At 38.9% G+C, this 14,740-nt stretch overlaps 1 protein-coding gene across 1 annotated transcript in view; it reads right to left on the bottom strand.

Annotated features, from left to right (window-relative positions):
• Nucleotides 1–1,664: 1,664 nt before the first annotated feature.
• The window catches only part of LOC126184776 (cytokine receptor-like), a 430,688-nt gene continuing 417,612 nt past the window's right edge, over nucleotides 1,665–14,740 (bottom strand). Inside the window, exons 20-21 of the mRNA XM_049927330.1 lie at nucleotides 14,220–14,324; nucleotides 1,665–3,125 (exon numbers count right to left, since the gene is read on the bottom strand). Coding sequence (XP_049783287.1) covers nucleotides 1,947–3,125; nucleotides 14,220–14,324 — 1,284 coding nt within the window. The 3' untranslated portion in view covers nucleotides 1,665–1,946. The remainder of the gene's footprint in view (nucleotides 3,126–14,219; nucleotides 14,325–14,740) is intronic.

Here is a 14,740-nt window from a genome sequence, read left to right as displayed (position 1 = left end):
CAGAAAAGAGCTATACGAATCATAACACATAACTCTCCAAGAACTCATTGTAGGCCCCTTTTCAAAGAACTGTAAATACACACAATACCATCACTGTATATTTTTAAAAGCATTCTGTGTACAAGAGCACATATGAAAACTCTACATACAAATGAGGACTGCCATAATTATAATACTAGAACTTGTAAGAATTTGTATGTAGAAAGGGTAAGGACAACACAAACCCAAAAGCATGTAAGTTATTTTGGAATAAAACTTTACAATGCTCTGCCAGTTTACATGAAGGAAATAACAGATGATGTAAAATTTAAGACTGAGCTTAAAAATTACCTTTTAAGCAAAACTTTCTATGACGTAGATGAGTACTTTGATTGTGTGTAAATTTATTGGCAAAAATTTTAATTTATATGTCTAAATTTGTACTTTTAAAAAAGCCTTGAAAGTGATATTCCATTATTATGTCTGTAGTACTTGTACTAGTATGATAACTTTGTTGTGACAATTCCTACATCATGTAAATGATTTACAGGAAGATAATAAAATGAAATGAAATGAAATGAAAATTGGAATGTCCAGAAGTCCATTCTGTCCATGGCCAAAATGTTGGGTTCATCAGTGACAGTTATTTACAATATAACATTGTGTCATATCTAGATAAATTAAGTCTATAAACAGGCATAATGACAATGTGATAAAACAGATGATGATTATTTCAATAAAAGACCTTTACGGACCTCACAAATAACATATGGAACAATGGAATATTTGTTTTAGGTGATAGAGGAACAGAATAAAGACTACAACAGGATTACTGTTGCCAGCAGACTTTTGTTTATTACAGGATGAATGGTGAGTCATTTGGTAAGCAGAATTTGTATCCTAATGTAATGCACTCAAGAACATCTCATAACTTTTGAAAGGTGTCAGCAGTGTCATCAAATTTTGAAATTTTTATTCTCTATTTTTCCCATTCTGTAACATAAATGCACCAGCTTTTCAGATGTATCAGTAACACAAATGATTTTCAATAATTAACTATCAGTTTTAAAGGTGTATATACACTACCTAATAAAGAAAGTGAAGCACTTTGAAGCTATAGTCACATGTGGATATAACACCGACATACCATCAGTATTTTTGGAGGTCAAGACAATGGACTACATCAGTGCTTTCTCTAAGTGTTACACTAATGGTATTTAAACATAGTGAAGGAATTATACTGATTCTAGATATATAGTAGTTTGTTGTGTCTTTGCTGTGCCTGAAGGCAGAGACAATGCAGAGGGATATTAATGAGGAAACATTCTGTAATAAATTTGATATGAGGAATCAACTAAATGCAAATATAGCAATTTTCTATGCTGGAAAGATCAGAAGGACAATTTTAAACATTTTCAGGCCCAAAATGGAAACTGTAGTAAGAGAAATAAATGACTGTTGGTTCTTTTAAGATCAGAAATAAACGCTGTAACGAGAAATAATATGATCAGAAGTGACAAATATGATTTAGGTGGAGATGCCACAGTTGCGAAAAAAAAATAGTTGAGGAGAATACACAATCAGTGAAGAAAGCAGAGAAAAACTCAAAAACACTTAAACACAAAACAAAGAGAAAAATTAAAGGAGATATACATATTTAATAGGATTTAAATTTCTGATTACTTTTCGAACAGTTCCCTATTTTCATACAAATGTATAGCCATAATAAAATCTAACATATAAATATATACTGAATAATGTAACTACCTTCATGCAACTACTAGTTTTTGACCATAGAGAAATGACACCCATTTGTTGCAATGTAAACAGATAAAAACAGATGTCCTTGTCATGGCATAACTGGCAACATTATTAAAGAGACACAGTAAGTAATTTAATACATAGGATCATTTTGGAATAGCAATTTTAGTCCATTAATATAAACACTTGACTGGTTTCAACCTGCATTAGTGGCAATAACTAGTGTTTGTGGCAACATAGTCATTAGAAATTTTAGTTTTATGTTCAACATTTTCCATATCTGTAAGATATTCCAAAGAACCAAAATCTGATAACATGGAGCACACATCTTCATTAGAACATTCATCACTGAATTCTGGTTTAGTCTGTACATTGATAGACTTTGCTTCACATTTTAAGTCTACTGGTTGCAATGCTTGATGCTCTATTTGCTGAACCATTTCACACTTATCTTGAACATTAGATGTGGTTGAATACACTCCAATACGACAGTAAGAGTCAGGAACATGCTTAACTGCAGTTAATGTACTCTCAGATGAATTTAATTTACTTCTTGTTTTCACAAACATTTCTTTCCCTCTTTCTTCTTTGATAACTTGTTCTACCTTTTCTTCCTGAATCACATCACTAAAAAGTTCACATTCAGAATTTAAAGACTGTCCTGTCAGTGAGTCTTCACTGTTTCCACTATTAATGAACTTTTTTAGAAATGATGTTGAACTTAAAGATGATAAATCTGAAAAAGACATTGATGTATCTGGCCTGGAGATGAGGCCTATATAATTGTTTTCATGGTTTTGCTGCTGTGTCTGTTCGAGACTCTGAAGACAGCAGTTTTCACTGTTGATATTTTCAACAGAAATTTTTTGACTTTCTTCACTGACATCTTTTTCTACTTGTGTTACCTGCTCAACACTATTAAAAAGTTCAGATTCAGAACAAGAACACTGATTACTTAATGATACTAGGCTTTTTTGTCTGTTAATGAAATCCTTGAGCTGTGGGCTATGTTCAGGTAAATTATATGACACAGAACTTAAAGATGATAAATCTGAAAAAGAAAGTGATGCTTGTGGTTTACAAGTATAGTCCACATAATTGTGTTCAACTTTTTTCTGCTGTAACTCTTTAAGATCATTAAGACAGTAGCCGTCACTGTACATATCTCCAACTGACATGTTTTCTCTCACAATACAGTCTGACAATGACCACTCACTTTGATCACTAACATTGTCCTTATTTACCGGTAGGCTGTGTATATTGCTTGTTACAGATATATGGGCTGAGATATCATCACTTCTGATGTTATCTGTTCTGTAATATCCCAACACAGACACTTCTTCCACAGATACACTTGCAACAAGGACTTGAGATACCGTGACCATCTGTAACAGAAAAAAATCAATATTAAACTCATATATCCTATTTGAAGTGACAGACTATATAAACATATTAAATTTAAAATATATTTCTTTACACAAGAAACTTAGGATGTATCTGTGACAATCAACTGAACTGATAGTTTGGTTTGCAGGTATAGAGATGAATTAGATGTAGTTTCAATCTAGGTATTTTTTGAATTAACAGTTGAAGTCTACACCTCACTTAGCTTTTATGTAGCTAGTTCAATGCAGTTTTCCACATGTTTGCAAATGAATGCTATATCTTTCATTATTTCTGTCACTACTACTCATCACAAAAATTCTTAAAGGGTGACCATTGTTGGGGATAAAAGCTGCATATTTTAGAAATAAATAATACAAAAGCCCTTCCCACTAGTAGGGCTAATTAATGTACATTGTCAGTCAATTGTTGGTTATGATAATGTATTATCATAAAACATATGAGGCTGCAAATACAAAAAGCCATAACATTTGCCTCACCTGGACAAAACTCTGAGAAAAAATAAAAAATTATGATATTATACAACTGTCTCATCATTGCGATATTGCAGACTCTATGAATAAATCTCTATCGATCCATCATGGATATGGGACAGTGGCTGGTCAGGTATTTACCAAAGAAAACATTGCCAAACAACTATATGTTTTCAGAAGTTCTTTTATTTAGATGACCCGTTTCAGCACCTCATTAATTCCACCTTCAGACCCTTACACACTCCATGTACAAACAATCAGATACATCAATGCATGATTAATTATAGCCACCAATATCTGGATACCATGAATTTGTTGTGAAGTGTATACTTCAAAGACTTGTTGTCGTGTATTTGAAGTACACACTCCCCAACAAATTTACAGTATTCAGATACTGACAGCTCAAAACCTCTGGAGACATAGACCTGTTTGGTGATTTTTTTTTTTTTTTTTTTTTTTTTGCTAAAAATCTATGAATAAAATGCTTCACTGTCATGAATAAAGTGCCTATATGATTGATGAACAATTTTATTAGTTATTTTTATTTGATAAGATCCAGATTAATAACCCAAAATGAATTTTGTGATCTTCTCTACATTCTAGGATTGCTTATTTTATTGCCAGCACTATGTTTGACTATTGCTAGTTTTGTAAAAGGTGATCCATTTATACAGCCAATGGAAGCTCGCTACAGTTTACTCACTACAAAAGATATATACAAGGTGCTCCTCAATAACAGTGAATGTTATCTTAAGGATATATTGCAAAAGAAAAGCTCCATCAAGACCATATCAAAATTCCACCTATGAGAAATAGAGCACACAGTATAAACATCTTAGCCAAACAGACAGCACATTCACCATGCACTTCACAAATCACATCATAACTGACTGAGACCAGCCCTGGGCCAGCTTATATGTTGGATTCTGATATGGGCTTATCAGAGGGTACTCCTGATGATAAATGTCTTGCAGGTAGTGGTGCAACAGCAGTCAACAGTAATTTTGTGCCATCTGTTTGGTTTCCATACTGATGTCATGTGGCACTACTACAGTCACCCTCTAGTCAATCTAACTGTGACACAGAAAGGAGGAAGCAGAAAACTGACTATGTCAAGCAGGACACAACTAATGCTGTATTCAGAATCATGGGGTTGCTTTTCCCACTCATCTGCATTACCTTACATATTTCTTCATTTAGAGCTAGCTGCCATTCATCACACCAACTAGAAATTTTGCCTAAGTCATCTTGTATCCTCCTGCAGTCACTCAATGCTGACACCTTCTCATACACCACAGTATCATCAGTAAACAGCCACAGACAGCTACTTACCTTGTCCTTCAGATCATTTATGGATATAGAAAATAACAGTGGTTCCTTTGCACTTCCCTGTGGTATGGCTGACAATATCCTTGTCTCTAATGAACACTTGCCATTGAGGACAACATACTGGGTTCTGTTACTTAAGAAGTCTTCAAGACACTCACATATCAGGGAACCTACTGTGCATGCTTGTATTTTCATCAACAGTTGGCAGTGAGGCACTGTGTCAAACGCTTTGCGGAAATCTACGAATTAGGCAACCCCCTGTTGCCCTTCATTGATAATTTGCAGGATACCATGTGAGAAAAGGGCAAGCTGAGTTTCACACAAGTGATGCTTTCTAAGACTGAGCCAATTTTTGGACAGAAGCTTTTCCTTCTCAAGGAAATTTATTATACTCAGACTGACAATATGTGCTAGGATTCTGCAGAAAACCAGTGCTTAGGTTATTGGTCTGTAATTTTGTGGGTCTTTTGTTTTACCCCTCTTATATACAGGAGCCATGAGCACTTTTTTACAGTCGTATGGGACTTTGTGCTGGGTGAGAGATTCACAAAAATGCAAGCAAAGTTAGAGACCAATGCTGTAGTGTACTCTTTGTGAAACTGAAATGGTATTCCATCAGGACGTGGTGACTTATTTGCTTTCAGTTCTTTCAATTGCATCTTAATTCCAGGAATGCTTATTACTATGGCATCCATATGGAAGTCTGTGCACTGGTGAAATGACGGTATGTTTGTACGATTCTCCTGTGTTAACAATGTCTTGAACATTAAATTTAAAACTTCTGTTTTACTTTTGCTATGACCTACAGCCACACCAGATTGGTCAATGAGTAATTGGATGGAAGCCTTAGACAGTGATTTTATGTAGGACCAGATTTTCTTCAGTTCTCAGCAAGATCTTTTGCTAAGGAATGACAGTGCCAGTTGTCGTAAGCTTCACACTTCGAAGTTTTTACAGACACAAAAATTTCAAATAACTTTGGCCCATCATCATTTGTGCATTCTCTTTAAACAGCCTTTGTTTCCTCAGCATTTTTTAAATTTTGTTGTTCAACCAGCGTGGTCTTCTCCATCCTTAATCCACTTACTCAGCACATAATTCTTTAAAGTATGACTTACAGTACATTTAAACTTTGCCCGTAATTCCTCTATATTCATCAAACTGGAGCTAAATGATGTCAGTTCATTGTCTAAGTGGGATACTAACAATTCTAGCATAAACACTCTCGTAGCCTTCTCGGTTGGTTTATTAACTTTAGTAAACAAAGTCACTGTGATGATATCACGGTCACTAATCCTTGTCTACTTACTGACACTGTCGATTACATCAGGCCTATTTGTAGCTACAAGCTTAAAATATTTCCATTGTGTGTGGGCTATTGAACTAGATGCTCAAGACAGTTTTCAGAAAAAATGTTTGAAAGAACTTCCCAAGACTGTCAGTTTGTATCCCCTGAAATGAATCCATAGACACTCAGTAGGGTAAAGTTGCCTCAAACTAATATTGAATGATATGGGTATTTCCATGCTACTGACCACAGACTTCCTTTCAATGACTCTAAAATGCCACAGTGGAATCAGAAACATTCAACAATTAACTTGATTTCACCTAGACCTGTCACACTCTAATTTGATCCCAACAGAGACAATATTTTTGACAGCTGCTATGAACACACACCCTCCTATGGCAACTTATCTGTCATTTTATATACACTCTATGACTTGCTAAATACTTCAGAGCTTTGTACTTTGGATTTCAGCCAACTCTCAATCCTGAGAATAATTTGAGCATGAGAAATTTTCTATAGGGCAGTAAAATTGGAGAATGTTCTTAGAATACTTCAAAGATTTACTGATAAAATACACAGTCAAAGCATCTTTACTCTGAATAACACCTGATTTCGCTATCTGAAAGCTGTCAGAGAATCTAAGCCTACTGCCTAGCCTAAAAAACCCCATGTGCACTCCACAAGTGCTCTACTACCGAAGTAGGTGCTTCCTTTGTGTAGTGCACTCTTGACCTGTCGACTGGAGTCCTACAATTCCCCACCTAAAAACAGAGGTCCAGAAATCCGTAAATCTCCAGCCAAGACCATCACATAGTCGAAAAATCCTTTGGTTGAGACCCTCAATTTGGCTCCAAACCAAATGAAACCCGATCAGCTCTGAGAGCAATGCTGCAAATTGTGAGCTCTGTTAGCTTCCCATGTGTGAGACCAGCAGCCATCACCACCTCTGCCAGCTACACTTATGAAATGAAGATGGCCTCACAACCTAAGCAACTGGTATCACTGGTGCCGATGTGAGCCTCTACTTGCAGATGACTGCAACTGGCACGCTCGACAGCCGCATCGAGGCCTTTTCCACATCTCAGATGAGGCCCCCTGTGGCAGATGTACTGAGTGTGTATCGGGTTCCCTCCAGTACTTAATAATATCTGCCTAAGGGGCTCCACATTGGAGATTCTGATAACTAATGAACCCCTTCCCCCAGATATCTGCTCAGACCCTGCTGAAGGAGTGGCCACCTGTCCACTCACAGGGTGAATGCGTGAGGCCAGATTGCCAGCCCTCACATTGGCTCTCCACCTTGAGTGATAAAAACACATTACTACCCCACTCATCCTCCTGTGTGGCAGATCCACTGTGTCAGGTACATTGGGAGGTGCCTTTGCAGCAGAGCCCATGAGGTGTCTTATGCAATGTTCCAGATTCTCTGCTGCCACTTCCTTCTTGACAGCTGTTTTTATACCACAGAGGAGCTCTGTGTAGAAATAGTAGTTATTTACAAACCTGTTAATGGTGAGCATGTAGCTACTTCTCTAAAAGATGTATGCAACACTGTTTATTTGGTATGTGGTACATCATAATATTTATTGTGTAAATCATCAATGGAATATTCAATTACGTAAACTAAACTAAACTTGGGAAAACTTCTGCATATAATAAAAATGACAAGCCACACATTGGTTGACATCCCACATGAAGTTATTGGTACCCCAACAATTAGCTGAATGAGTTACTGTACTAACTGGAGGATTGTCACGTAAAAGAAGGTGTAATTAGCTGAATGATAAACACTAACTTCACTTAACGAAGGTTTATTCAGCACTTGCACATACAAGGGCATGGAGCTAACTGTGTCTGGCCAAAACACATACAGTATATATACAGCTACAGAACATTTCCGTACAATGTTTCTTGACATTTGTGGATACTTTTAGAATGTACCCGAACCGAATATAGAAATTAAAACTGTACAGTCCAGATGAGTTTTCAACTCACACCTTTCCATGCAACAGTTTAGTATCGTAACCACCAAGCCACAGTGCTGCTCAGCTTCTTCTGTGACATTGCTTCCTCCTACAGCGAACAGTGTCTCAATGTTACATTGTCCTAGTCCAGAAACAAGTCATCGGTCCTGCATACTCTGACTCCCGATGACTGATGCTCATCCTGGCAGTAACTTTCTTAGAACTTCTTTTGCCACTACGCTCTTCATCACCTTTCTCCTTGTTGCCTGTCGCTGGAGCTTCGAATTTACCCTGGGTTGCAGGATCCTTGTAGGGCTTCATTTGAAGGATGTGGACTGTATCTCTGATCTTTTTTTGTCTTGTGTCGGGGTCGAAATCTTCAACTTCATAAGTAACATCAGACCAGTGTCTTACAGCCTTATAAGGTCCAAAGCAGTGCCTGAGGTGCTTCTCAGAGAGACCAACCTTCCAAACAGGAGTGAAGGTCCGGACGAGGTCACCAGGCTGGTATACAACAGGGTGGTGGCTCGCGTCATACCTTTGCGGATCGTTTTCTTGAGCCTGCAGCGTGCAGAGTCGAGCTAACTGCCGAGCTTCCTGGTGTTGTAGGCAAATGTCACGAAAGGTAGCACCTCATCCCAGCTGCTCTGCTCAACATTGACGAACATTGATAGCATGTCGGCCAAGGTCTCATTAAGGTGTTCAGTAAGCCCGTTAGTTTGCAGATGGTAGGCAGTCGTCGTGTGATGAGTAATGTTGCACTGACGGTTTATCTCTGTCACAAGATTCGATTGAAAAACTTTCCCTCGATCCGTAATTAACGACCTTCGGGCACCGTGTTTTAATACAATGTCTTCCACGATGAATTTGGCTACCTTCGTATGCTTCAGCTGTTTTCACGGCTTTTGTAATGGCATAGCGTCTCAGATTATCAGTGCCAACAACAATCCATTTATTGCCACTAGCAGGCGTTGGAAATCATCTGAGGAGGTCAGTTCCAACACGCAGGAAAGGCATTTCGGCTGGTGGAATTGGTGTGAGTCAGCCAGGTGGTTTCTGAGGAACTGCCTTTCTCCTCTGGCACTCTCAACAGTGCGACACATAGTGATGGACACTCCTAAATAGACCTGGCCAGAAAAATCTTTTGTGGATCCTATTGTATGTCCTAATAAATCCGAAATGTCTGGCCCCAGGTGTGTCATGGAATTTCTGTAGAACATCTAGGCACATGTGTTTAGGAATCACTGGTAGCCACCTCTTTCCAAAAAGATCAAAGTTTTTCTTGAAAAGTAATCCATTAACTACCTTAAATTGTCCTTTCACATCCTCTGACTGATTTAAGGCAAGCATAATTTGAGATATGTTGGGTCCTTCTTCTGCTCAGCGGAGAGATCCTGGAGTGCAGCGAGACAGTCACTATCTTCATCAAAGTCTTGATGGTCTTGCACAGGGTTTCTTGAGAGACAGTCGGCATCTTGGTGTTTTCTTCCACTTTTGTACACTATGGCAATGTCATAGTCTTGAAGATGTTGTGCCCACCTGGAGAGTCGGCCTGTTGGATCCTTAAGACCTGTCAACCAACAAAGTGAATAATGGTCTGCAACAACTCTGAATGGCCTTCCATAGAGATACTGTCAAAATTTGCACATTGCCCAGATCACAGCAAGACATTCTCTTTCTGTAGTTGAGTAGTTTATCTTGGCTTTTGTAAGTGTCCTAGATGCATAGTCTGTAACCTTCTCTTTTCCATCCGAAATTTGCACCAGAACAGCACTGATCCCATACCCACTGGCATTTGTGTGTAGCTCTGTAGGTGCCCTCTCATCATACAGACCAAGTACAGGGTCAGTCGTCAGAGCTTTTCACAGCACATAGAAAGCATCTTGTTGAGCACCACCCCAGATAAATTTAGCATTGGCTTTTAACAACTTTTGGAGTGGTGTGGCTTTGATACAAAAGTCTATGATAAAACGGCGGTAACGACCATGGGCTCTGCTAAGGCTGAATGATGTCATTCTTCATCATTTTCCCTACCTCGTCGCGAATTATTCGACGTTCCATTGCTGACACACGGTATGCTCTCTAGCTTATTGGTTGATGGTCTCCAGTGCTAATCCGGTGATTCACCATCGATTTGTCTAATTTGCTCTTCACCTGTGGATTGAAGCATTCAGAGAACTCTTGAAGAATGGCAACACAGACTCTGCATGGCAGGTTCCTATGATGCTCAGCTGTTCTGCAATTAACGGATCAGCGTTTGCTATGCACATACGTCTTGGAAGGATCTGCGGTTCTCAGAGACAGTTAACTATCCACAATTCACCAAATCCGTTCTTAAACGAGGTGACAGAGGCTGGGATGACCAAGTTATTCTCAAGTGGTATGCTTCTCCTACATTCCACTACAAGGTCCACGGGTTGATGCATGGCGTGACACCTTTCTAGTGCTGACTGCAGGAATGATCACTTCATCCAGCACACATAGTCTCCACACACTGGGATGCGGATCTTCCTGTCCGTAGTATCTCATCTCATTTAGCATAATCTTCGAGCGACCGCAATATATAATTGCCTGAGAAGCTTTCAAAAAGTCTCATTCAAGAATGACGTCATGACTACACTCTTGTAAGACGATTAATTCCAAGGGCTGTGTATGGCCACTTATACCCAGATACATCTTCCTGTAAGTTTTACATATTTTCCATTAGCCACAGAGATGTTTTGCTTTCGACGAATACAGCTTTCTGCAACTGGTGACGGCACTTCTCCAAAGTGACTGAATATGATGTTCCAGAGTCCACAAGAGCTTGGGCTGGTCAGCCATCCATGAGGATATCGATGTAGTTGCCTATCATTTTTGTAGTGATCAACGACGGAGGATTTTTCTCTTCGGCGGCCTCACCTCCAAGGTAGGTTGCACCCTTTAGTTTTCCAGGTTGCAGCGGCTAGATGATCGGCTGGAGCTTCTAAATGGCAATGGAGACCTAGATCAGCATGTTGGGGAGCATCCTCTCCAACGGCTAGCTTGTGGCGATGGTGACCTACGTCGTCCTGCATCCACATCTTCTTGTTCATCTTCGTCGTCCCAGAGCTGGCGTCGGCTAAGATCAGTCTGCTCTCTTCTGGCGTGGGCGTCATCAAATATCTGCCGCCTTTCTCGACAATAGAGCACCATACATCCCGGTCGTCCACAGTGGAAACATGCTGGTTGGTTATCCTGGGTCCTCCAGACGTCAGTCTTCCTTGGTGCCCAAACCCGTTCCTTATGTGGCATTCTAGGAACGTAACTCTGCCTGGGTCTCGACCTTTCACCGTTTTAAAGGAAAATGAAGGACGAGGGATTGAGTTCAATGTCTATTCCACTTCTGCCCTTATGATCTCTTGAAGTGTCTCGGTTTTTTGCTGGCCATGCAATCCAAGTGCCTTCTGAAATTCCTCTCTCACTATCTGACAAAGCACATTGCGAAATCAGTTGCTTCCTCCATCACAGACATCGATATAACGTTTGGAAACCGTTCAAACTTCTTGCGTGTAATTCTTTTTGATGCATTGTCTCGATATACTGGCACCATTTTATGAAGTCGTCTGCTGTCGAAACCTCCTTCCGGAGTAGGGTTTGATACATGTCCTCAGCAACGCCCTTCATGAGATATGCAACCTTATCTTCCTCCTTCATTCTAGGATCCACTATTTTACACAGCTCCAAGACGTCTTGAATGTAGGATGCGGTAGGGTTTCTCCTGGATGTTGTGCCCTGCACTTTAATTTATCTTCAGCCTTGCACTTCTGTCGTTGTGTGTCGCCGAAATACTTGCGCAGTTCCGCCTGGAATACTTTCCAGCTTCTGAACTTCTCTTCATTGTTCTCATACCATTGCTTGGCAGTGCCCTCCAAGTAGAAAAATACGTTAGCCAAACACATGGTGTCATCCCATTTGTTAAATTTGGCTATATGTTCATATACTTTCAGCCACTTGTTTGGATCTTGGCCATCATTGCCAGAGAACCCGGAAGGATGTCTCATGTGGTGGCACACAGTTGCTGTCATCGTAATGACCTCTTCTTCTTCTGTCTCTGGTAGATTGTGATCTGTTGAATATGGCTTGAACTTGGGTTTCTCGCCACATAAATGGTGGCTCTGTCATGGCCTGATGGGAGCCACCGTGTCGTTGATAGTGTGCGCTATGACAACTTCCAATATCCAGTGCCTCCACCAGAATAACGTCACATAGAAGAAGGTGTATTTAGCTGAATGATGAACACTAACTTCACTTAACAAAGGTTTATTCAGCACTTGCACATACAAGAGCACAGAGCGAACTACCTCCGGCCAGAACACATATAGTATATATACAGCTACAGAACATTCCAGTACAATGATTCTTGACATTTGTGGATACTTCTAGAATGTACTCGAATCGAATATAGAATTTAAAATTGTACAGTTCAGGTGAGGTTTGAACTCATGACTCTGTATGCAACAGTTTAGTGTTGTAACCACTACTGCACAGTGTTACTTAGCTTTTTCTGTAGCAGTATCATGACTAGTAAAGCATAATGTGTAAATTTAGCCCTTGGTTTGATGACTGTGTTCTTTTCTATTGGTAGCTGGTAACTGAAGGATACTAATCCAAGAATAACCAATTTTCATCTTACTTGCTGTTGCATTACTTAAAGTCAACAATCTCTTAAATCCAAGAGAATATATACTGAAATATATCTAAAAAGAAAGATGATGAGACTTACCAAACAAAAGCGCTGGCAGGTCGATAGACACACAAACAAACACAAACATACACACAAAATTCAAGCTTTCGCAACCAACGGTTGCCTCATCAGGAAAGAGGGAAGGAGAGGGAAAGACGAAAGGATTTGGGTTTTAAGGGAGAGGGTGGAATCATTCCAATCCCAGGAGCGGAATTCCCTCTCCTTCCCTCTTCCCTGATGAGGCAACCGTTGGTTGCGAAAGCTTGAATTTTGTGTGTATGTTTGTGTTTGTTTGTGTGTCTATCGACCTGCCAGCACTTTTGTTTGGTAAGTCTCATCATCTTTCTTTTTAGATATATTTTTTCCACGTGGAATGTTTCCCTCTATTATACTCAGAATATATACTGACACGTAGAAGAATGGTGTACATAATTTACTGAACAGCATGTTTTAGGATTAAGCACAATTTGTCCCTATTTGGGAAACTGGTAAGTAATCTAGTTCTCAAGCTTATTCAAAAAACTGGAGAGACAGTGTGAATCACTTATACTGTGTCTGCTAAATCACAAAATGAAATAAAAGAGTTTGAAAATTTGAAAGAAAACCTGATAAAAATAATTAAGGAAGCTTATTAATGAATAGGATTAGTGACTTACTTTTACAGAGGAAATGATGCAATCTTTTTGACAGTTACACACTTCAACTCATAATATATCTACTAAATAGGTGTAATTTTGGGAACTCTATTTTGCAGCTGACAGAAGAAATGCAGTTTCCTCATACACATTCTGTGCATGATGGATAGCCTTATCTGTTTAGCTTAACACATTCAGCACTCTTTTACATTTTCTATCAGCGTCTTTCTTCAAATTACTGGTGTTGTTCCATCTTCTGGTATTAATTTTGTGATGTTTGGAAAGACAGAGAGAGTTACCAGGAAAGTAAGAGCTGTGAGGGGGATTGTGAGTCATGCTTGTGTATCTCAGTTGGTAGAGCATTCTGCCATGAAAGGAAAAGTTTTTTGGTACTAGTCTTAATCCAAAACATAGCTTTAATCTGCCAGAAAGATTTAAATAAGTGCAAACTCTGTTGCAGAATGAAAATTCATTCTGGAAATATCTGTTTATAATATTCATCTACTTTGTAATGATTTCCACTTTTTGTAATTACAGCTCTGGTACTCCATTTTCCTTAAGTTTAAATCATGCATTTATGGAACAGAGAATTAGGTTTGGTAAGAATAACAAAGACAGTTTAAGAACATTCTATGTATTACATTTTAAATTACATCACGAGTTAAGCCTAAAATTTCTTACCTGCTCCATTTCGGTTCCATAGTTGGCTGGCATATCTCTCCCCATGGCTACATAAAGCTGTCCATCTCTATGCCCTGAATGATTTTCAGGCCAATCTCTGTCCAGCTGCATTACAATAGTTAAGTATCAAGCTGTTAGAGTCAATTATTCTCTCATAATAATTTATGTAATACAAGACAGTGTTACATCTAAAAGAAGATATTAAATCATATAACATTTTTAATTCCCTCTCAAAATTTATTTAATATAAGATTTCAAAGAGTCAAAGTCAGTCCTATCATCATAAATATGCAATGGAACTGGATTCCTTCACTGCTGTCATGCAGCAGACTTAATGCATCAATATGTATTACAAAGTGTTCAACATACTTCACATGTAATTTCTCTACAAAATTTTCAGGCAGATGTTCTCACACATGTGGGACCATGCATCTACATCTATATTTATATAGTTACTCCACAACACACCGTATGATGTGTGGTGGACAGTACCCCATACGACTACTAGTCACTTGCTTTGC

This window comes from Schistocerca cancellata, chromosome 4 (assembly GCF_023864275.1).
Source record: "Schistocerca cancellata isolate TAMUIC-IGC-003103 chromosome 4, iqSchCanc2.1, whole genome shotgun sequence".
Classification (NCBI taxonomy): domain Eukaryota; kingdom Metazoa; phylum Arthropoda; class Insecta; order Orthoptera; family Acrididae; genus Schistocerca; species Schistocerca cancellata.
Note: the sequence above shows the minus strand (reverse complement) of the source record. Positions and strands in the feature narration are given on the sequence as shown.